The 23,020-nt window shown below is 45.1% G+C and overlaps 1 protein-coding gene across 3 annotated transcripts in view; it reads right to left on the reverse strand.

The window, feature by feature from the left end:
• The window catches only part of LOC126929592 (chromatin remodeling regulator CECR2), a 196,124-nt gene that overhangs the window by 77,201 nt on the left and 95,903 nt on the right, over positions 1 to 23,020 (reverse strand). For all 3 annotated transcript variants that reach the window (XM_050746031.1, XM_050746032.1, XM_050746030.1), the window contains exon 2: positions 3,853 to 3,947. In XM_050746031.1, the coding sequence (XP_050601988.1) occupies positions 3,853 to 3,947 (95 nt within the window). The remainder of the gene's footprint in view (positions 1 to 3,852; positions 3,948 to 23,020) is intronic.

Genomic DNA, 23,020 nt, shown 5'->3' on the forward strand with positions numbered 1-23,020 from the left:
TAATAAATACTGGTAGGGGCAAGGCACAGTGGCTCACACCTGTAATTCCAGCACTTTGAGAGGCCAAGGCAGCAGGATCACTTGAGACCAGGAGTTCAAGACCAGCCAGGGGAACACAGACTTTGTCTCTACAAAAATTTGTTAAAAATCAGCTGGGAATGGTGGCGCGGTCCTGTACTGAGCTACTCAGGAGGCTGAAGTGGGAGGACTGCTAGAGCCCAGGAGGTCGAGGCTACAGTGAGACAGGATCCTGCCACTGTACTCCAGCCTGGGTGAAAGAGCAAGATCCTGTCCAAAAAAAAAAAAAGACCATACTGCAGAGATGTCAATTTTGCCCAAATTTCTTCAGAAGTTTATTTGATTCTAGTTAGAATGATTAGATAAGGGGATTTCTTAAAGAACATGACATAACTTTGTAACCACCATCTGGAAGAACAAACAAGCAGAATTAGTTAAGACCAATTTTAAACAGAAGGACAAATTAGAGGGATGAACTCTGCCATCGAGGAATATCCTATGACAGAAAACAGCCCATATATGAAGGCTCAGTTCACAAATCACTTTCTTACCCCAGGTTACACGCTCTGTTAATATGTTGTATTTTTATTTCTAAGCACTTACTATTGTAATTACATAACTGGCAACTATATAATCAGTACTGTAATCATTAGTGGACCTCCCTGTCAGAATGGTGAGCTCTAAGAGACCTGGTGAGTGTTTGTGCTGCCAGTACCTACTAGTCTGTTTACAGAGGGCTCACAAGGATCATGCAAGCAGACAATCTCATGCACTGATCATCTAAGGCTAAAACACAACCACCTCTGCAACGGGGAGCCTGGCAAAGACCTTCAAGCCTTGCTTAAAACGAAGATCTTAAATGGGCATATCTTTTGACTGAGTGAAGCACTTTCAGGAACCTGGTGAATTTTGTACAAAGCTATGTATTATAATGTGTTTATACCTGCTAAAAGCTAGACATAACTGTCAGCTCTCAGACTGGATTATTTGACGATGACATTTAGGGAAAATGTGGTTACCAGAAAACTGATTGCTATAATGAAAAAACATTCCAGGTTATGAAAATGTGGAATTAAACACAAGGTATGACTCTAACAGTGCTTAAAAAATACAAACTCCCAAGTCTGCATCCTAAATAGAGAACGGAAGACAATATTCTAAGGTATACTTTATGTGTATTTGTATTTATAAATACAACCTAGGGATCCTAGGGGGAAAAGTCATTATACTGAGTGCAGAAGCAGTGAGTCTCCCCTAGGAACGCAGACTCCCACCCTGAGAAGAACAGCACTGACATCTCTTTCTTCCCCTGTATACAACTTTACTGCTCATTAACAACAAGCATCATTTCCCAGCCCTAACAGACTGAATGCATTAGAACAGAAATATTGGATACTGGCCGGGCACAGTGGCTCACGCCTGTAATCCCAGCACTTTGGGAGGCTGAGGCGGGTGGATCGTGAGGTCAGGAGATCGAGACCATCCTGGCTAACACGGTGAAACCCTGTCTCTACTAAAAATACAAAAAATCAGCCGGGCGCGGTGGCGGGCACCTGTAGTCCCAGCTACTCGGGAGGCTGAGGCAGGCGAATGGCGTGAACCTGGGAGGTGGAGATTGCAGTGAGCCAAGATTGCGCCACCGCACTCCAGCCTGGAAGACAGTGCGAGACAACATCTCCAAAAAAAAAAAAAAAAAAAAAAAAAAAAAAAAAAAATTTCATACCATAAACCATAACAACTCAAACCCCCTACATGGCACCAGAGGGCAAGAGCCTGGGAAACCCACTGCGTCTCATCTTTTTGTGAGCTTGCCCTGTAGTTCTGTCCTATATAGACACGTAGCAAAGAAATGTGTATTAAGTAAAGATCAAAACAAGAGGTCCTACCAGGACTCTCCTTTGTTTCCATACATCACATTTTGCTCAAGGTCTCTACACATCTCAAAGGCACTGGAGAGCTGTTTACACCTTGCCGTTAAGGGGTAAGGGGTTAAGGGGTAAGGGTGCTTCGGCTGCAAGTTAATTACATCACTGCTGCTGGCTATGGAACCAACAGAAGCTACTCAATGGCAGAAACGTAATAAAAACTAGTTTTGATTTCTCAGGCAATACTTTACCAATACTGCAAACAAAATCAGAAAAAGGCAAATATAAGAAGAAGGAATTCTACACTAGTCGACTTCAATAACTGGAAAGACTGGGAAGATGCTTCAGATGAAGACAGGTCTAATTTTGATCGTTTCTCTGAGATGATGAACAACATGGGTGGTGATGAGAATGTAGATTTACCAGAAGTAGATGGAGCAGATGATGATTCACAAGACAGTGATGATGCAAAAATGCCAGATCTGGAGTAAGGAATATTGTCATCACCTGGATTTTGAGAAAGAAAAATAACTTCTCTGCAAGATTTCATAATTGAGAGAATTCCTGAGTTGACAGCTCTAAAGGCAGACGCTGTATTTGCCTACTTTAACTCATTTTTCAACCTGTTTGTTTTTTAAAAGGCTTCACTAAGGGTTGATATGTACCATTGTATGGGGCAATTTTAAGTCAGCTAAGGCAATAACCTTATGCATGAACATTTCCCACTTTCATGAAGCTGTTGAGGTCCTAGGCAATTGATGTAGCTGTTGTGATAAATAAAAACATCTCACCTAAGTCTCCTTTTCTTCATAACACAGATACTGACATTATAGGAAGCTCCCAGCTTAGGGAAAGAGAACTAAATTTTAGATCACAGAACATGGATTCAAAAGTGGCTGGAACAAATTGGCTGACACCTTACTGGTAACCTGCTATTCGTGTTATCCTTCAGGATTGTTCCACTAACATTTATTTTTCAAAAAATTTACATCACGTTATTCTATGTTTAAGTGTTCATTTGTCAGTGTTCCAGGTGTATCTTAGCTATAACCAGAGAATGCCCTAACTTAGATGGTTTTTGAAGCCTATACATTTGGTATTGTTTGACCCTCAAGCTCTTACATCTCAGCATAGAGGACGAAGAAAGCTGTACATTGCTGGTTGAGAGTCTGTACATTTAGACCAGATTTGTATTTGCACTGTCGAGTATGGCAAATGAGTGAAAAATGTTTCATACGCTATTGGATTTTTTATTTCTTTTTTTGATTCAGTTGATACCAGGGCTGAAAACCTCAATTTATGTTCATGATAGTGGGGATTTTTTAAAAAAGTCTACATTCTTTCTAATAAACTGTTGGAAGACTTCAAAAAAAAAAAAAAAGAAATTCTACACTAAAATATGTTAGCTGGGGTATCCAAGAGTAAGCCATACGGATTTGTGAGAATGAAATAAACTCAAAGATTATGATGGAATAAAAAAGCTCAACTGCGGAATGAGCCAAATACAGCCTGGGAACTCACATGTAGGTCCTCCATCTACACTGTCCCCTGATGGCTAAGGATCGGTTCCGGTTTGTCACAGGACACAGGAAACATCACTACGGCTGGTTAATTAGTTCTCCGCGCAAGAAATGCTTAGAAAGAGCCAGGCGCAGTGGCTCACGCCTGTAATCCCAGCACTTTGGGAGGCCGAGACGGGCGGATCACGAGGTCAGGAGATCGAGACCATCCTGGCTAACACGGTGAAACCCCGTCTCTACTAAAAAATACAAAAAATTAGCCGGGCGCGGTGGCGGGCGCCTGTAGTCCCAGCTACTCGGGAGGCTGAGGCAGGAGAATGGCGTGATCCCGGGAGGCGGAGCTTGCAGTGAGCTGAGATCCGGCCACTGCACTCCAGCCTGGGCGACTGAGCAAGACTCCGTCTCAAAAAAAAAAAAAAGAAATGCTTAGAAAGATCAGAATTACTCACGTGATATCTCTTCGTTGATAGCAGCCCTGAAGCAGGCAGGCAATCAGGTCACTGATAAACTCCACATCATCTCTGTGAAGAGCAGCTTCTAACTCCTGAGGGAGGGAGAGAGGGAAGTTGAGAAATCAAACAGACAGAGATTTCTTAAAACACACCGCCCCTCCTACCGCCAGCACAAGCCCCAAGAACTGAAGGGTCCCAGTAGCGGAAGGACTTGCCAGAGATCAGCTCTGCCCTTCCTTCTGGCTACTGCGAGAAGAGCAACCAGATTCCACGTTTTCGTTTTCCTGGGGTTTTATTTCTCCCACTGCTCCCTCCCCAGCCCTATTCCTCTTACCTGCACATGAAAAGAAACACACGTAACTCTTTTTGATAAATCAATTCTAGCTGCATAATTAAAGAGCTTAACTCTCTGATTATAATCGAGTATAAATACAAACGTGCTATACTGCTTTCTATTTTAATCGCAAAAGAGAGGAAAGGAGCGCTCATGTAATTGTTTATCAAGTATTTGTCATTCACTTAATCTTCTCAAGAGATAAACCATCTGCAACAGCTTTAAAGAACCACTATATTTTGAACGGCATGTGTTAGTAAGTGATAACGACAATTTTTATTTTGGGACGCCACACCTATATGGCTGATGAAAGGTGATTGCGAGAACCAAGGCTAATCTTACATCATCTAAACAGAATGAGGTAACGTCTGTGTGAATGTCTTTGCTTTCCTTGGGGTTCAGCTTGCCTCGACACGGTATTCCAACAAGGAATTGTTTGGAAAGGGGCCACTGGACAAAAAGTGGCGGTGGGGAACTTTAGGAGATCCTATTTCCCTTCTCAACAACCCCAAAATAAGCAGGTACTTTCTTAGATGACAGAGTATTTTCTAGGTCATCAGGTCTCATATTAGAAAAGTTTGCCCACATTCTTTCAACCAGGATGCAATCTTCTGCATGCAAATCATTTCCCAAGAGTCTGCTCCCTATAGTTTGACTTGCTCATAACTAGATCAGTAATCCCCAGAAAAACCAAACTTTTGACAATCTTATTAATGGTTCTGAAAAGTACGAGATGTACGTAAGATGCAAGTTCTGATCTTAATGCAATTACATGGTAGCAGACACAAAACAGGGTGGTTTGCTTCTCATATAGAAATAATATGGCTCTGGCCAGGCATGGTGGCTCACTTGAGGTCAAGAGATCAAGAGCAGCCTGGCCAACATGGTCAAACCCTGTCTCTACTACAAATATAAAAATTAGCCAGGTGCGGTGGCATGCACCTGTGATCCCAGCTACTGAGGCTGAGACACAAGAATCGCTTGAACCCAGGAGGCGGCGACTGCAGTGAAATGAGATCATGCCGGCCTACTCCAGCCTGGGCGACAGAGTGAGACACTGTCTCAAACAAACAAAAAACACAAACCAATCAGTACCAGCAGGTACAGAAAGCACGCTATGGGAGCTGAGAAGAAAAAGATTACTTCTGCTGTGGAAGCCTGGGAGATTTCGTGAGATGGGAATTGTGACCGAGTGACAATGGGCAGAGAGGCAGGGCATGACCAGGTGCAGGAGGATATCAGGTTCAGTTTAACTATTCTGTAGATTATGTGGAGGGGAGTAATGTGAGCTGAGATTGACAGGCGATCCTGAATACCCAGCTAATGAGTTTGGCCTTTCTTCGGGAGACAATGGAGATCCACCTCAGTTTATTTCTATAGAGGAGAGGCAAAGTGAGACTAATCTAGCTGCTGTGTATATACAAGGAATTCTAGTGGTGGAGGGTGGGAGGGGAGATGTCAGCCCAAGCAGCAGCGCAGGAGGAAGGTTCTGAAGGACTTACTAAACGAGAGAAAGGAGAAACAGGAATTCAAGATCTGCCAGAAGTAAAGGCCAGCTGAGGCGACGGAAGACTTGATCGGCTCATGTTTTAAGCTGGGCACTGGGCAAGCCTCCCAGTGACTTACAACAGAAGCGAAATCCTCAAAGCAAAAAGTCCCAGGCCATCTCATTGGATAGGAAGTCAGAATCAGTTAGAGCTGGAAATGAAACTACAGATCACATATTTCCATTCTCTCAATTTAAAGATGTAGAAACTAGCCGGGTGTGGTGTCGCATGCCTACAGTCCCAGATACTTGGGAGGCTGAGGTAGGAGGATCACTGAGCCCAGGAGTTTGAGACCAGCCTGGCCAACACAGCAAGACTCTGTCTCTTTTAAGGGAGAAAAAACAACAACAACAAGATAAAGAAACTAGTTCCAGAAAGGTTAATTGGCTTCTCCAAGGGCACTCAGCAAATCAGTGACAGAGCCGAGTGGAAACCCAGGTCACCGAGTCCAGCGTTCTTCCCACTACCAAGCTGCTCCCCCCGGGTCAGTGTTCTTCATGCTAGAAAGGCCTGATGGTTTCTACAATTACAACCACCACCCCAACCACTGTGTCTTTTCTCTAAGCCCTCACATGTATCATTGTCCCCGGGTGGAAATCCCGTCCCTCCACCAAACCGTACGTACTGTAGTTCTTCAGGGGAGAAACTTTACCTGCAAAGTCTTCCCAGCCAAGCTCCCCCACGCTGCTGCCACCAGCGCTCGCTGTCACTGTGGCGGCCGTCCGTGCACCCCTGCACGTTTCTATGGGTCCTGTTCTGTTCCCTCCCCTGCCATCATAAACTAAGAGCACAATCGGATCGTGATGGAAGGTGCTACAGTCTGCACTAACTGGTTTCTCCTAAGATTTTTTAACGCATGGAAGTACCAAATTAAATAATAAAGGCAACACTGGAGGCCAAGATGGGAGGATCGCTTAGAGCCAGGAGTTCAAGACCAGCTGAGCAACACCGCGAGACCCCATCTCTACAGAAATAAGTAAATAAATAAATAAATAAATAACAAAGGCCACATTTGAGAAGATAAGCTAAGAACTGGGAGGGTGTTCCCAAGGAGAGGACTGCATAAAGTTTGCCATATGGTTCATGTGGCATCTCCTCAGAGGATGGCTTTCGCTATGTGGTTTCCAGGAAATCTAATTACCTTTCTCTCCATCTCCGCCTTCTGCACGCATACATCGTCTACTGGCTTCCGCCTTTATCACGGCCATTTTCACCAGCGCTGCCTAGGTTCTAGCTACAATACTATCCTCCAAGGAGGCAAGACAAGTTTTCTACATTGTAGCAATAATGTCAGGAATGTCTTTTCTTCAGAACACAATAGAAAGTAGAATATCAGGGATGCTGGACTAGCTCTTCCAAGGAGAACTGAAGAGGCTTAAATGGTCTCTGAAAAGGACACAGGTAGGGAGAGGAACTCTGCATCCTTTATTAAATATTCCATCTCTTCTCCCTTACCTGCCATATTCCCCATTTCACCATCCCTGGAATATAGTAACTAACTCATGAAGTCATTAAAAGCAGGGTTCAAAATGTAAAATTGCTTTTTAAATATAACTCTAGGATATTACGTTTAATGTGTCAGAAGCCACCCAGAAAACCCACCAAAAACTGTGCAGGTCCAAGCTAACTTGTGAGGTCATGAAGTCATCGCTGCACTTACCCCTGGAGCTCAGCAGAACTTACAAACGCAGAATCAGTAAAGATGAGAACCAAGAATAGGTGATGAACCCCTGGAGAGCAAAGCCTTTTCTCTTTCCCTTTAGTAACTATAAATCCCCGCAGTCAGTACCAAATGGATAAACCAAGGCACAGTAAACACAAGCCCTGGTCTCACCATCCTGTGATGAAATACGGAGGGAGAATGGTATATCAAAACAGCCAAGAAGGAAAGAAACAGGAAAGCTATTTTTAATCCTGCTGAATAAAAGAAATGACCAAACAGTTAAAATGTGGGCTAATCAGTTAAAATGTCTTCCCAATATTTTAACGGGCATGGTGTTTCAGATATGCGGCTGGCATTTGGAAGATGAAAAAGTCTTGGATATCTGTTTGACAACAATGTGAATCTACTTAATATTACTGAACTGACCACTTTACAATGTGTTTACTACAAAAAAATTTTTATCACATTCAAAGTGTCTGTTTTCAAGGGTTGTAATGATTAAACGAAGCAATGGCACACAGTAAACGCTACATGGAAACATTTACCTTTCAATTATTTCATCTTCCTTGCAATGATAGTTTGTGGAAAAACAGCAGAGTATCCTTCTCAAAATTCAGAGGTTTCTGAACAACAGAAATTCAAATGCTTTTAATAACACGGCCTGCGGTGTTCATGTGCCAATAAAACTATCTGCAAGAACAATCTGGAAATCCAGGTTACTACTTGCAAAGCTTTACCACTTAAAGGTTTCAACCCAGAGCTTAAGTCTTAGACTACGGCAATAAGGGACTCTACTAAAAATCTCCACCCCAACCTTTTCTCTCTTTTTTCTTCTCACTTTCTCTCCTCCTCTTTTGTATTTCCTTTTCACTGTGAGCATTGAGCTGTGAGCACAGAAATCTGAACTTTGCCAAGATGCTCTGGGACAGAAGAGGAAGGGGGGAAAAACAGCAGAAAAGACAGCTAATCAGCATAGGGCAGGGAGCCCCGTTACCACTGCCCCTCTGCAGCTTCAGAGAGTAGCTGAAGGGAGTAACAGGATTTGCCGCCTTTGCAGCTGGCATCACAGCTCATTAGGGAAAAGTCTGTTCAACATCCTTCCACCTTCTCCACCCTCAACAACAAATCCTTCGAGCCGTGCAGTGGCTGCTGGGAAAAGAACTCAGAAGTGAGCAAGGGGACTAGCCCCAACCTCGCACAGCAGCGGGAAGAAGCAGAAGAAACAGGGCCTTCACCATACCTCTTACGAAAAGCAGTTAACCATTCTGCACTTCGTAAAGTCCTGCCTGCCTCATACACGAAGATAATTTCCAGACTGGAGACAGCCAGGTGACATATGCAGGATATTGCTAAATGCCTTTATTGTAACCCTAACAACCCACTTAATACACTTTTTCTTAAATAACATTACAGGTACCTTTTCTTGTTTGATGTGTGTCTAATCCCTGTATACATTTTCATTAATCTTTTGCTAAAAGGGTAGTAAGGACAGAAAGTCTTTTCATCAACTTCTGATTAAGGATCGAGATCATAGATTTGCACTACTGCCACTCGGTCACCGTAATTCCTTTGAGTGTATTTAAGGAGGGCGAAAATGTTTAAAGAAAGAAAAAAAACATGTTTGTTGTATTTTATTTAAGAGGGTTACAAATCTTCCTAATTTGCACAGGCACCAACTACTGCGTAGCATCTCTGTCAAAGATCTGGCTTCGTATCAGACCCGGAACCGCCCGGACACAAAGGAGATGCAAAGCAGGCCTCTTGAAGGCCTGTCCCAGCTGCTATCCAAGAGAGAATGCCTGGAGTGTGGGCTCAGAATACAGAAAGAAAAAAAGCACCCTGGCCTCCAGAAGGCTCCCCTGACTTTGACAGCTGATGCTTTCTAACTTGGTATAAATTAATTTAATCCCAAAGGCATGCCTCATGCCAATTTACACTGTAAAGTATAAATCAGCTCAAGTGGGTATAATGGTGAGGGACCTGAAACCAGCTATATAACACTTTCGGTTGGCCAAGAGATGTATCCCAGGAGTCCCCAAAGGCTGGCCAGGTCCGTGTTGCTGCTTTGCTGCCACCATGTCATTCCTCTCAGCCTTCCATCAAACAGCTGTGTCACTGGCTCGATGCTGAGTAACACCCAAAGGAAACCAAAATAGCTCCTCCCTCAAATACGACTACAACTCTAAAATATTAGGTTAACTGGAAAATATTAATTATACCAATATATGCGTAAATCTAGAACGGGGTTTTCTACAAACGTGTAAATTACTAAAACTGGCTCCAGAAGTTTAAAAAGGCTAAAAAGCAGCTCCATGAATCTTCTCCCATTAAAAAATGTCCATATGGCCAGGCGTGGTGGCTCACGCCTGAAATCCCAGCACGTTGGGAGGCTGAGGCAGGTGGATCACCTGAGGTCAGGAGTTCGAGACCCACCTGGCCAACATGGTGAAACCCTGTCTCGACTAACATGCCAAAATTAGCCGGGCGTGGTGGTGAGTGCCTGTAATCCCAACTACTGGGGAGGCTGAGGCAGAAGAATCGCTTGAACCCGGGAGGCAGAGGTCGCAGTGAGCCGAGATCGCACCCACTGCACTTCAGCCTGGCGACAGAGCCAGAGTGTCTCAGAAACAAAACAAAACAACAACAACAACAACAACAACAAGAAGCCCATATTAACAAATTCCTGAGCACTGTGAAAGTTGGAAACTATGCAGTATGTTCTAGGTTCGATGAATCCAAGTTTGATTGTGGTTTTCTTTGTTCAAAAGTCTTCAGTGTCTCCCTAATACGTAACACAATTTCCTAGGTGACTAGAACAATTATACTAGGTGGCTAGTATACCGGACACGCATGGCCAGAGACAAAATCTGGAAAAGCAGGTTCGCAGCTGACCACAGACAGCCTCAGATACCAGACAGAGTCATCTGGACGTCATCGCTTAGACCCCATTTTCCAGTTAGGATGTGAGTGTTCCCTGGGTTCCACGGTGTGTGGCTGGAATATAAAAAGCCACAGGGTAAAAATGGCATAGGTTCCTAGAGACTTTGACTTTGTGTTGTTGTTGCTTGTTGTTTGGGAGGATATTTTTACCTTAAATACTTGCATGACTCTTAAAGATAAAATGAGAGGTGTCATTAGAGAATTTCTGTTCAGAGCTGCTTTGGAATCTAGCTCCAGGCCTCTGAGGTTTGGAATCATCATTCTCTGCTACTAGGAGATCACTGCTGAATTAGTTGGAAATTGTGTGGGTACTGGGGAGTCACCAAAGACTTTGAACAAAGAAAAGAGAGAATAATCAAACTTGGAAGGTTAAGTTGGATGTGGTCTGCAGATCACACTGTTTGGGAGAGACTGGAGGGCGAGAAGAACCCTGGTCTAGTCTGGGAAGAGGTGACGGGGCCAATGCTAGAAATGACAGCGGAAATGGAAAGAAACGATGAAAGAACAGTCTCAGACACACAGTCAATAGGGTTTTGCAACTAACTGTAGGTGGAGAAAAACGGACAAGGAAAATTTTAGTTAAGTTTTACTCCTGTCCAGGAAAAGAAAACATTATAGTATCTTTAACGGATAAACAGAAATAGAGGAGATAAAAGATGGGGCGGATGGTGAGTGATGCCAGAGATAAGGTCCTAGAAGTTTAACATGGGACTTCATCTTCCAATGTTCTAGTTCCGGTTGCTCTTACATGATTGTGTCCTGGTCTCCTGCGTGAGAATGATAAAAATGTGCATAGATATAATTTTTTATTCTTATTTTTTTAACTATCTCGGCTCATTGCAACCTCCACCTCTCGAATTCAAGCGATTCTCCAGCCCCAGCCACCCGAGAAGCTGGGACTACAGTCATGCACCACCACCCCCAGCTATTTTTTTGTACTTTTAGTAGAGATGGGGTTTCATCATGTTGGTCAGGCTGGCCTCAAACTCCTGACCTCAAATGATCTGCCCACCTCAGCCTCCTAAAGTGTTGGGATTACAGACATGAGCCGCCATACCTGGCCCACAGAAAATTTTATATACAATTTCAGTATGTTTGTCTGTGAGTGTGGTAGGTTCCTGTGACTGAATCAATTCAATCAGCTCAGCATCTTATGGACCTGTGATAGTGGGAAGCCACACAAGCAGAAAGGCAGCCGTGGTATCTGAAGACATACTATGTGCAGGCTCTGTGTTACGTGCTGGGGACACAAAGAAGAAAAAAGAGGACCCTGCCCTCAAGTAGTAAAGATCTAGAAGGGAGGACAGGCAAAAAAACAGTAACGTTTTTCCATGCAATGTGATGGAGGCCACGGCAGAGCCATGCTGCTATGAAGACAGCAATGGCTGAAAGGCCAGCAGGAGCCAGCAGGCATGCAAGAGAAGAGGGCAACGGCACAGTACTCCAGCAACATGCAGATCACCGCCAAGGAAGAAATGCTGAGGTGAGCGTATGAATGAAGATTTCCAGACATGCCTGAAATCCAATCAAGACGAAATCTGGAAAGGTAGGACAACTAGGAACAGCCCGGATAGGATTATAGTGAAGAAAAGAGAATTGGATTCTTACTGAACAAAAGAATGTTATCATCAAAAGAGGATGCGCTGTATGCTGTCCATCATGGGAATGAGGTCCCAAGATAAAGAACTGGCAGTAATGATCATCTCCCCCAGCAGGGGAGTGATGACGCACTGTCGTGGGCCAAGAATACTTCACCAGCCCCGGGAGAAATGACCCCGGCAAAACGAATGCTTTCCCTTCTGATTCTCAACTCCTAGTACTGGAAGGGTGGTGTGTGTTGAATGGCAGGTAAACGTGAAGGCCATGAAAAGTACTGCTGGTCTCAGTGTGTCCCTCAAAGCTCAAGTACTAGAAAGCTAATCCCCAGTGCAACAGTGTAGGGAGGTGGTGCCTAACTTGGGTCAGGGGGGCTCTGAATAAGGATTAATGCCATCTTGGGAGTGGGGTAGTTATCAAGAAAGTGGTTTCCTTTGCAAATGAGTTTTGCGGTCTTGCTCACTTCCTCTCACCTTCTCATCCTCCTGCCTCCCGCCATGGGATGACAAGGTGCCACACAACAGCCCTCACCAGACGCTGGCACTCTGATACTGGATTTCCCAGCCTGAAGAACTAGGAGAAATACATTTCTTTTCTTTATAAATTACTCAGTCTGTGATATTTTGTTATGGCAAAACAGTATGGACTAAGACAGTTATATATCCCATTTTAAATACAAGAAATAAAATTCTGAGACTTGGGACCTATGGTTATCAAGGGGCTGGGGGTTGCTGGTTTTTTTGGAGACAGGGTTCTCGCTCTGTCGCTCAGGCTGAAATGCAGTGGTATGATCTCATTGCAGCCTCGACCTCCCAGGCTCAAGTGATCCACATCAGCCTCTGAGTACCTGGGACTACACGCATGCACCAACAAACTCAGCTAATTAAAAAAAATCTTTTTGTAGAGATGGGATCTCACTATGTTGCCCAGGCTGGTCTTCAACTCCTGGCCTCAAACAATCCTCCTGCCTCAGCCTCCCAAAGCGCTGGGAGTACAGCCTTGAGCCACCGTGCCCGGCCCCAGGACCTTGTAAAAAGTGCCCCGAGTGCATCTGATGATCAGGCAGATTGGGGAATCTGCTCGGGAAGTAAGCACTTCCCCTTTGTCCCTCCCCTTTGTTATCGCTGTGGGGCTCACCGAGTCCTGTCCTAAGGCTTTCATGGCATCTACAGATACGTTCCTCAACGCGCGTCACCCAGCTGAGAGAGATCTCACACGTGTTCCGATTGTTCCCTGGCTTCTCATAAGAGGATTATGCTGCCCATCCTCACTGACATCAGACTTGTTCATACGGCTTGCTCATGAAAATGTTCTGGCCAATGAAATATGAGTGAAGTGACATATGCCACCTCTGAGCAGAAGCTGAAACGATTATCACACTGTTCAAGTACAGCTGTTTTCCCTTTAATCCCAAATAGGAACTGCTCCTTTAATCTAGAAAGCAGAAGGAAGACAGAAAGCGCAGAGTCAACAGCTGGTCTGGAAAAACTTGATGGACACTCCCCCCGTGTTTCTGTGGCTGCTAAGTACTGAGCTTCTAGGACTGCTTGTTACTGCAGCATAGCCACGCACAAGCACATACAGGCACGAGGAAGAGACAAACGCTGAATGTAAAGGAAAAAAAATGAAAGGTTTTGGCCAGGCGCAGTGGCTCACGCCTGTAATCCCTGCACTTTGGGAGGCCGAGGCGGGCAGATCACGAGGTCAGTAGTTCGAGACCAGCCTGACCAACATGTGAAACCCCATCTCTACTAAAAATACAAAAATTAGCCGGGCATGGTGGCATGTGCCTGTAATCCCAGCTACTCAGGAGGCCGAGGCAGGAGAATTGCTTAAACCCAGGAGGCGCAGGCTGAGGTGAGCTGAGATAGCACCACTGCACTCCAGCCAGGGCAACACAGCAAGACTCCCTCTCAAAAAAAAAAAAGGGGGCAAACAAGGTTTTAAGTAATAATAGCAGTTACCATCTTGGGGACAGGTAGCAGGTTTCCAATCTTTAGCTTATTTACTTTGCACAAAACCCTTAGAAGTAGGTACTAATAGCATCACTTTACAGATAATTATCTCTCACAAAATAGAGTTACCTTCAATCCAAATGCTTACAAAATTTCTTCTAAGTTGCTAATTCAATTGTTTTAATTTTGAGTAATAGAAATTTGCATGCTTAAAGAAATTAGGGAAATGACAGTAAATAGCCTGAAAACAACCTCAATCAATGCAAGTTATGGATGTTTACAAGGTCACCTGATTGAATCCATTTTAAAAGGAGGGGAAGGCCAGGCGCTCTGGCTCATGTCTGTAATCCCAGCACTCTGGGAGACCAGGAGATCAAGACCAGCCTGGTCAATATGGCGAAACTTTGTCTCTACTAAAAATATAAAAAATTAGCTGGCATAGTGGCATGTGCCTATAATCCCAGCTACTCTCAGGAGGCTGAGGCAGGAGAATTGCTTAAACCTGGGAGGCGGAAGTTGCAGTGAGCTGACGAGATCATGCCACTGCACTCCAGCCTGGGTGATGGAGCAAGACTCTGTCTCAAAATAATAATCTAAATAAATAAATAAAGGAGTGGGTGGGTACTTTACCATGTTCAATACTTGTTCTGAGGATTCAACAGCATGCGTTGTATTCTCATTATTCAAATCACTTTAGGCAGGGTGCAGTGGCTCATGCCTGTAATCCCAGCAATTTGGGAGGCCGAGGTGGCTGGATTGTTTGAGGACAGGAGTTCAAGACCTGCCTGACCAACATGGCAAAACCCTGTCTCTACTAAAAATACAAAAATTAGGCTGGGTGTGATGGCTCAGGCCTGTGATCCCAGCACTTTGGGAGGCTGAGGTGGGTGGATCACGAGGTCAGGCTTTCAAGACAAGCCTGGCCAAGATGGTGAAACCCGGTCTCTACTAAAAATACAAAAATTAGCTGGGCATGGTGGCAGGTGCCTGTAATCCCAGCTACTAGGGAGGTTGAGCCAGGAGAATCGTTTGAATCCAGGAGGTGGAGGTTGCAGTGAGCCGAGATTGCACCGCTGCATTCCAGCCTGGGAGACAGAGCAAGACTCTGTCTCAAAAACAAAAACAAAAACAAAAACAAAAAGAAAAAATAGGTGATGAATGCCTGTAATCCCAGCTACTAGGGAGGCTGAGGCATGAGAATCACTTGTACTCAGGAGGTGGAGATTGCAGTGAGCCAAGACTGTGCCACTGTACTCCAGCCTGGGAGACTGAGTGAGACTCTGTCTCAAACAAAACAAAACAAGTTTAAATATAAATATTTAAGTATTGATGCTTTAATGATCATGAATGTGCACCTACTTATAGGTCAAATACCCACCTGTCAAGTGAATTAGAAATTGTGACTTAGAAAAATTTTCAGAAAATATTATCAGAAGTACACTCAAAAACTTAATAGACAGGCTGACGTGCTCTCAAACACTGTACATCAATACTTCCCTTCGAAAGGAAGTTCTAGAATGGGCACGACGGCTCATGGATGTAATCCCAGTGCTTTGGGGGATTGAAGTGGGAGGATTGCTTGAGTCCAGAGTTTAAGTCCAGCCTGGCAACTTTGTGAGATCTCATCTCTACAAAAATTTTTTTTAATTAGCTAGATATGGTGGTGCGTGCCTGCAGTCCAAGCTGTTCAGGAGGCTGCGGAGGGAGCACTGCTTGAGCCCAGGAGTTCGTGGCTGCAGTGAGCTATGAGCATGCCTCTGTACTCCAGCCTGAACAACGAAGCAGAGAAGAGAGAGAGACCTTGCCTCCAAAGGAAAAAAAGACTTTTATTCCTTAAAAATCTAATAAGCATAACAAATGTTGGTAGCGGCCAATATTAACTGAATTGGGCCAAGGTAGTGAGGGGTGGCAGAGCAAAGATGCCCTCTGTCAAACCCTAATCATCAGAGATAAGCAGCAGGGAGAATATGGCCACTTCTTTGACAACTTATTAAGAACTAGGAATTTACTTATGTGGACACCTTTTTAAACTTGATACCAGTCAAGAAATTTCATCAGCTGGCCTAAAGGAAAGAAATTCCTGCCTAAGTAATTATCTGTCTCAACTGATGAAGCAGTTCACTAGTGAAACGTCATTAAAATGACTTGAAACCTCAGAGATGGTAACAAAAACCTCTATACAAAATCTTAATGCCAGTATTAGTGATGCAAACAAATTTTCATTCCCACCACTGCACTGCAACCAAGCCAAATTTAACAAATGGTTCTCAGCCTTCATCATACTAAGTTTAAAAGCAGCGTTTAAGTTAGTTGATGAGTCTATCTTAAAATAATTTCTTCTCTTGGCTTTTAGGACACACCCACCCACCACCCCACTGCTATTTCTTTTCCATCTTTGCTGTTTTCCTCACCCTAACCCTCCAACTCTCCTGCTGGAGAAACAGCCCTTGAACCTCTTCTTTTCCCTGCTCTCCTACCTTCCCTTTCCGTTCTACACCCATGGACCCCTGATAGCTCTTTCAGCATCAGGGCTCAAAATCCCATCCATTAGGCTGGCTCTCATTACACCTCCCCACCTCTCCTCAACTCCAGAGTCCCCTCATCCCAGTGCCTGTCCCTGATGTCAGCAATGAATGTCAAACAGGCAGTGCAAACTTAACAGAACCAAACTGAGCTTTGGATCTCACCTCTTCAAACCTCATTCCCTCTAACTCCCCCATCTCAGTAAACGACGTAGTTCTCTGGTTGCTCCAGCAAAAACTTGAGGCATCTTGACTCTTCCCTTTTTCTCTCTTCTCACATCTAGTCAATTAACAAATCCCGATGACTCTATTCAAAAGAGCTTCAATCTCCACGACCCGTTTGTCTGAGCTTCATCCATTTAAAAGCTTCCTAACCAAACTCCCTGCTTCTCTCTGCTCCTCATATCAACAGCTAGTGAGCCTTCGAAGTCAGTCGGAGCATTCCACCCCTTTGTACCAATGTCTCCTTTAGAACGAAATCCAAAGTTTATATGACCTCTAAGACCTCACCTTCTGCAGCCTCCTGCTGACACGCTAACTTCGCTTCTCACTACTCTCATCCTTGATTAACTCCCTAACTCATACTGGCCTCTTACCTGCTCCTCAAACATACTCAGCACTCCTGCCTGGGGCCTCTGCACTAGGCTCTGCCTGGAATACCCTCTCCCTCACTTTCTGTAGGTCCAGTCACTGTCTCGTCCCTCTACTCTGTTTTATTTTTCTAAGTAACTTACCAGCTACTGATTATATACATTTATTTTCCGTCTTCCACCATTATTAAAGCTCCTTGAGGAGCTTTGTCTATTTTGGGTTTGTGGCTGTTTCCCCAAAATTGTATTTGCCCACAGCGAGTATTTACTAAATATTTTTTGAGATGGAGTCTCGCTGTGTTGCCTAGGCTGGAGTGCAGTGGCGCAATCTCGGCTCACTGCAACCTCCGCCTCCAGGTTCAAGCAATTCTCTGCCTCGGCTTTCCGAGTAGCTGGGATTACAGGCGCCCGCAACCACACCCGGCTGATTTTTGATTTTTAGTAGAGATGGGGTTTCACCATCTTGGCCAGGCTGGCCTTGAACTCCTGACCTCGTGATCCACGTGCCTCAGCCTCCCAAAGTGCTGGGATTACAGGTGTGAGCCACCGTGCCCGGCTTTAGTAAATATTTTTAAAAATTAGTTAGCCAGTTCCCACAATCCAAGAATCTCAACTTAACAAATGAGGTTAACCTATTTATGCCTAGTGTTCCATTATTGGAACGCTAAGCATGTAGGAGTTATTCATATCCTACTGCTCAAGGTCATTGCTGAGGTCTGATTGCAAAAATTCAAATAATTGCAACCTCGGCCATAAATGGGTTTAAACATACACCCTAGTAAGAAATGCCCTAAATTCTAGCCATTAGAAGGGACAATAAGGAAAAATATGAATACTAAAAAGCATATCATGACAATAAGGCATCTGAAACATTTTATGGCTACACTGAAGTTTCCTATGATATAGTTTAAAAATTACCCAGTCTGTGAAAACTATTTTCTCCCAAAATTAAATCTGTAACTACAGGTTAAGCATCCCTTATCCAAAATGCATGGGAACATAAGCATTTTGGATTTCACTTTTTTTAAAATTTTGGGATATTTCCATATACAAAATGAGGTATCATGGGGATGAGACCCCAGTCTAAACATGAAATTCATTTATATTTCATATGCATCTCATACATATAACCTGAAGGTAACTTCACGCAATATTTTAAATAATTCTGCGCATGGAACAGTTTTCTCTGTGTTTGGACTGCAACCTGTCATATAAGGTCGGGGTGGAATTTTCCACTTGTGGCATCATGTCAGTGCTCAAAAACGGAGACCAGATGTGGTGGTTTAGGGATGCTCAACGTGTGTTCATTAGCAGAGCAAATACTGGTGTTGCTCTCTGCGGGAAGCTGACCCATGGATATAAGACACCAGCTAGAGAGAACCACTTCTTTTTTTTTTTTTTTTTTTTTTTTTTTTTTTTTTTTTTTTTTGAGACGGAGTCTGGCTCTGTCACCCAGGCTGGAGTGCAGTGGCGCGATCTCGGCTCACTGCAAGCTCCGCCTCCCGGGTTCACGCCATTCTCCTGCCTCAGCCTCCCGAGTAGCTGGGACTACAGGCGCCCGCCACCTCGCCCAGCTAGTTTTTTGTATTTTTTAGTAGAGACGGGGTTTCACCGTGTTAGCCAGGATGGTCTCGATCTCCTGACCTCGTGATCCGCCCGTCTCGGCCTCCCAAAGTGCTGGGATTACAGGCTTGAGCCACCGCACCCGGCCGAGAACCACTTCTTTAGGTCTACAGAGTGTCAAAGAGCACGCGGCGATGAAGAAAAGCTCCACTTTGAGTATGTTTTTTTCTTTTCTTTTTTGAGACGGAGTCTCGCTCTGTCATCCAGGCTGGAGTGCAGTGGCGCGATCTCGGCTCACTGCAAGCTCCACCTCCCGAGGAGCTGGGACTACAGGCGCCCGCCACCCCGCCTGGCTAATTTTTGGTATTTTTTAGTAGAGACGGGGTTTCACCGTGTCAGCCAAGATGGTCTCGATCTTCTGAACTCATGATCTGCCCACCTTGGCCTCCCAAAGTGCTGGGATTACAGGCGCGAGTCACCGTGCTCGGCCCATTTTGAGTATTCTTTTTTTTTTTTTTTTTTTTTTTTTGAGAAGGAGTCTCGCTCTGTCGCCCAGGCTGGAGTGCAGTGGCGTGATCTCGGCTCCCTGCAAGCTCTGCCTCCTGGGTTCACGCCATTCTCCTGCCTCAGCCTCCCGAGTAGCTGGGACTACAGGCGCCTGCCACCTCGCCCGGCTAGTTTTTTGTATTTTTTTTTTTGGTAGAGACGGGGTTTCACCGTGTTAGCCAGGATGGTCTCGATCTCCTGACCTCGTGATCCGCCCGTCTCGGCCTCCCAAAGTGCTGGGATTACAAGCTTGAGCCACCGCACCAGGCCATTTTGAGTATTCTTAAACCCATGTCTTTCTATCTCTACTGTCACTGCTCTAATATGGACACTGCTATGGTTTGTGTCTTCCAAAATACACTGTGGTGGTACAAGAGGTAGGGCTTCTGGGAAGTGACTAAGTCATAAGGGTTCTGCACTGCCGGATGGGATTAAAATCCCTATGAAAGAGGCCCCAGATAGCTGCCTGACCATTCCATCTCTTCTGCTGTGTAACCACACTGTGAGAAGATGCCGCTGATGGAACAGGCCCTCACCAGACACTGAATCCGCTGGTGCCGTGGCGTAACGTCCTAGCCGCCAGACCTGTCAGAAAAGGTATTTCTGTAATAGCAGCAGGAATGGACTAAGACAGGCGGGGATTTTTTTTTGTTTTTGTTTTTAGAGATGTTTCCCTCTTGTTGCCCAGGCTGGGGTGCAATGGCACAATCTCAGCTCACTGCAACCTCTGCCTCCCAGGTTCAAGTGATTCTCCTGTCTCAGCCTCCCAGGTAGCTGAGATTACAGGCATGCACCACCATGCCTGGCTAATTCTGTACTCTCAGTAGAGATGGGGTTTCTCCATGTTGGTCAGGCTGATCTTGAACTCCTGACCTCAAGTGATCCACCTGCCTCAGCCTCCCAAAGAACTGGGATTACAGGCGTGAGCCACTGCGGCTGGCATTGGAAAGCAGGTTTTGATGACCTAAACTTCTCACCAGGACTTTCAAACTGGTTCCCCGTATCCAATACAGACTAAACCTCTGCCCGATTAAATTGGCTTAAATTCAATTCTGACAACATTGCTTTTGTGTAGAAGCCTCCAAAGACTCCTCGCAATTCAACAGATTGAGTGTGTATCTTGAGCTTAACATTCAAAGCCTCCCCAAATGACCTCAACCTACACCTTCTCAGTATCAAGATCTTTATCTTTTTTCTTTTCCTGAGAGGGAGTCTCGCTCTGTTTCCCAGCCTGGAGTGCAGTGGCGTGATCTCGGCTCACTGCAAGCTCCACCTCCCAGGTTTATGCCATTCTCCTGCCTCAGCCTTCCAAGTAGCTGGGACTACAGGCGCCCGCCACCACGCCCGGCTAGGTTTTTGTATTTTTAGTAGAGATTAGTAGAGACAGGGTTTCACCGTGTTAGCCAGGATGGTCTCCATCTCCTGAGCTCGTGATCCGCCTGCCTTGGCCTCCCAAAGCGCTGGGATTACAGGTGTGAGCCACCACGCTTGCCTAAGATCTTTATCTGAAAAAAAAGTAACAGGTACTGCCAAGCACCGTGGCTCACGTCTGTAGTCCCAGCACTTTGGGAGGCCGAGGCAGGTAGATCACGAGGTAACCAACATGGTGAAACCCCATCTCTACTAAAAATACAAAAATAAGCCGGGTGTGGTGGTGTGCACCTGTAGTCCTAGCTGCTCAGGAGCCTGAGGGAGGAGAATTGCTTGAACCCGGGAGGCGGAGGTTGCAGTGAGCCAAGGTCATGCCATTGCACTCCAGCCTGGGTGAGACTCCATTTCAAAAAAAAAAAAAAAAAAAAGGAACAGGCACTTCCCAGTCTTGACTCATGTTGTTTCTTCTGTTGGAATAGGCATGGTTTCTTCACTCCCACCGAATCCCATCACAGAGGAAAAATACGGGAAACAGCTGGAATGAGGCCTGACTGCTGTGTATTCCGGTGCACAAAGGCTTGCCCATGAGAAGGGCTCACACACTTGGGCTCACTGGAGTATGCTAATTGCTTTTACCTGGATAAACTGGTCTACTGATAATGAAAGCCGGGCCGGGCGCGGTGGCTCAAGCCTACAATCCCAGCACTTTGGGAGGCCGAGACGGGTGGATCACGAGGTCAGGAGATCGAGACCATCCTGGCTAACACGGTGAAACCCCGTCTCTATTTAAAAAATACAAAAAACTAGCCAGGCGTGATGGCGGGCGCCTGTAGTCCCAGCTACTCGGGGCTGAGGCAGGAGAATGGTGTAAACCCGGGAGGCGGAGCTTGCAGTGAGCTGAGATCCTGCCACTGCACTCCAGCCTGGGCAACAGAGCCAGACTCCGTCTCAAAAAAAAAAAAAAAAAAAAGATAATGAAAGCCACCAAACTCCTCGCCAGGAGTTTCAGGAGAAAGTGCCTGGCAAATGATGGTAAATTCTAAATGAATCCTAACCCCAGTAGGAAGTACAGATGGGGTGGGGAATATAAGGAGTTTGCTGTATCCATTTTTCTGCCTGAGGCATCTACCAACTTTGAATACTTGAAAGAGAATGGGACTGGAAAAATGCTGTCTCACAAATGGAATATTTAAAAGGGGATAAAGGAAATAACTTTCTTAAAAAAAAATCACCATTGTTTTAGGAGACTGGTGGGAATCAAACCTAGTATCAGTAAGTTGTCTATCAGCAGTTGCTTTGGATAAAAATAAACTCTGAACCAACAGAGAAAGAGAAGAGAAGCTTTCCCCATATCAGATTGACTAGGACCTACAATCAACAGAACGTCCCACTTCTGCAAATAAGAGCTGCTAGAGCTGCTGGTAGAGCAGCATGACCGGGGAAACCCATTGCGATAATGGGTGATTCCCAGATGCAGGGAATTAGGGAAGTAACCACAGGATTGACAAGTCTACAAAGAGACACACAGTCCCCCAAACAGGCCTCTAGGATGGAACTAAAGGCCAGCTAAGACTAAGGCAAACTTGGCTAGTTTTTGTGGGGATGAAACACTGCTGCTAACCCCAGAAGAGACCTAGAAAGGATGAAGTCCTAGGCAAGAAAATAAAGATTTGGTATAAATATAAGAGATTTCCTTCCCCTCTGCCCTAAAAATAAAGTTTCACTTTGTGGGAGAGAAACCTGTGATGTGAAAATACAGGCTGCAGCTGTGTAGCGTTCATTAATGTGATTCAACTATTGGGACATAAGGAAACCGGGGATGACAGGCACTGGCTACAGACAGAGACTCTCCACACAATCTAAGACTTGTCAACCTGAAGGTCTGAACTAAAATGAGAGGGGAAGAGAAAACTGACGGGGCAAGAAACTGAAGCCCCAGAATTAAGACACCTGGGTCACTGGGGAATACATGAATCATGTGAATAACCTTCAGTCCCTCTTAAGAGGTCAGACAAGGTGGCTCACACCTGTAAAATCCCCGCACTTTGGGAGGCTGAGGTGGGCGGATCACCTGAGGTCAGGAGTTAGTGACCAACCTGGCCAACGTGGTGAAACCCCGTCTCTACTAAAAATACAAAAATTAGCTAGGCATGGTGGCACGCACCTGTAATCCCAGCTACTCCGGAGGCTGAGGCAGGAGAATTGCTTGAACCCAGGAGACAGAAGTTGTAGTGAACCGAGATCGTGCCACTGTCCTCCAGCCTGGGTGACAGAGCAAAACTCTGTCTCAGAAAATTAAATCTAAATTTTTTCCAAAGAAGAAACCTCAGAGAAGACTTCCAAGTTGCAAGTGTACACAGAGAGGTGTCATAGGTGAGGGGCTATCAAAGACACCAAACTGCCTTCTGGGCTGGAAGAGGAAGTTATAAAAATAAAGAAGGCCAGGTATGGTTACACGAATACGTAGTCCCAACTACTCAGAAAGCTGGAGAAAGGAAGAGGAAAAGAAATAAATCAGTGGAGTAGAATAAATACCCT

This window comes from Macaca thibetana, chromosome 10 (genome assembly GCF_024542745.1).
Source record: "Macaca thibetana thibetana isolate TM-01 chromosome 10, ASM2454274v1, whole genome shotgun sequence".
Classification (NCBI taxonomy): domain Eukaryota; kingdom Metazoa; phylum Chordata; class Mammalia; order Primates; family Cercopithecidae; genus Macaca; species Macaca thibetana.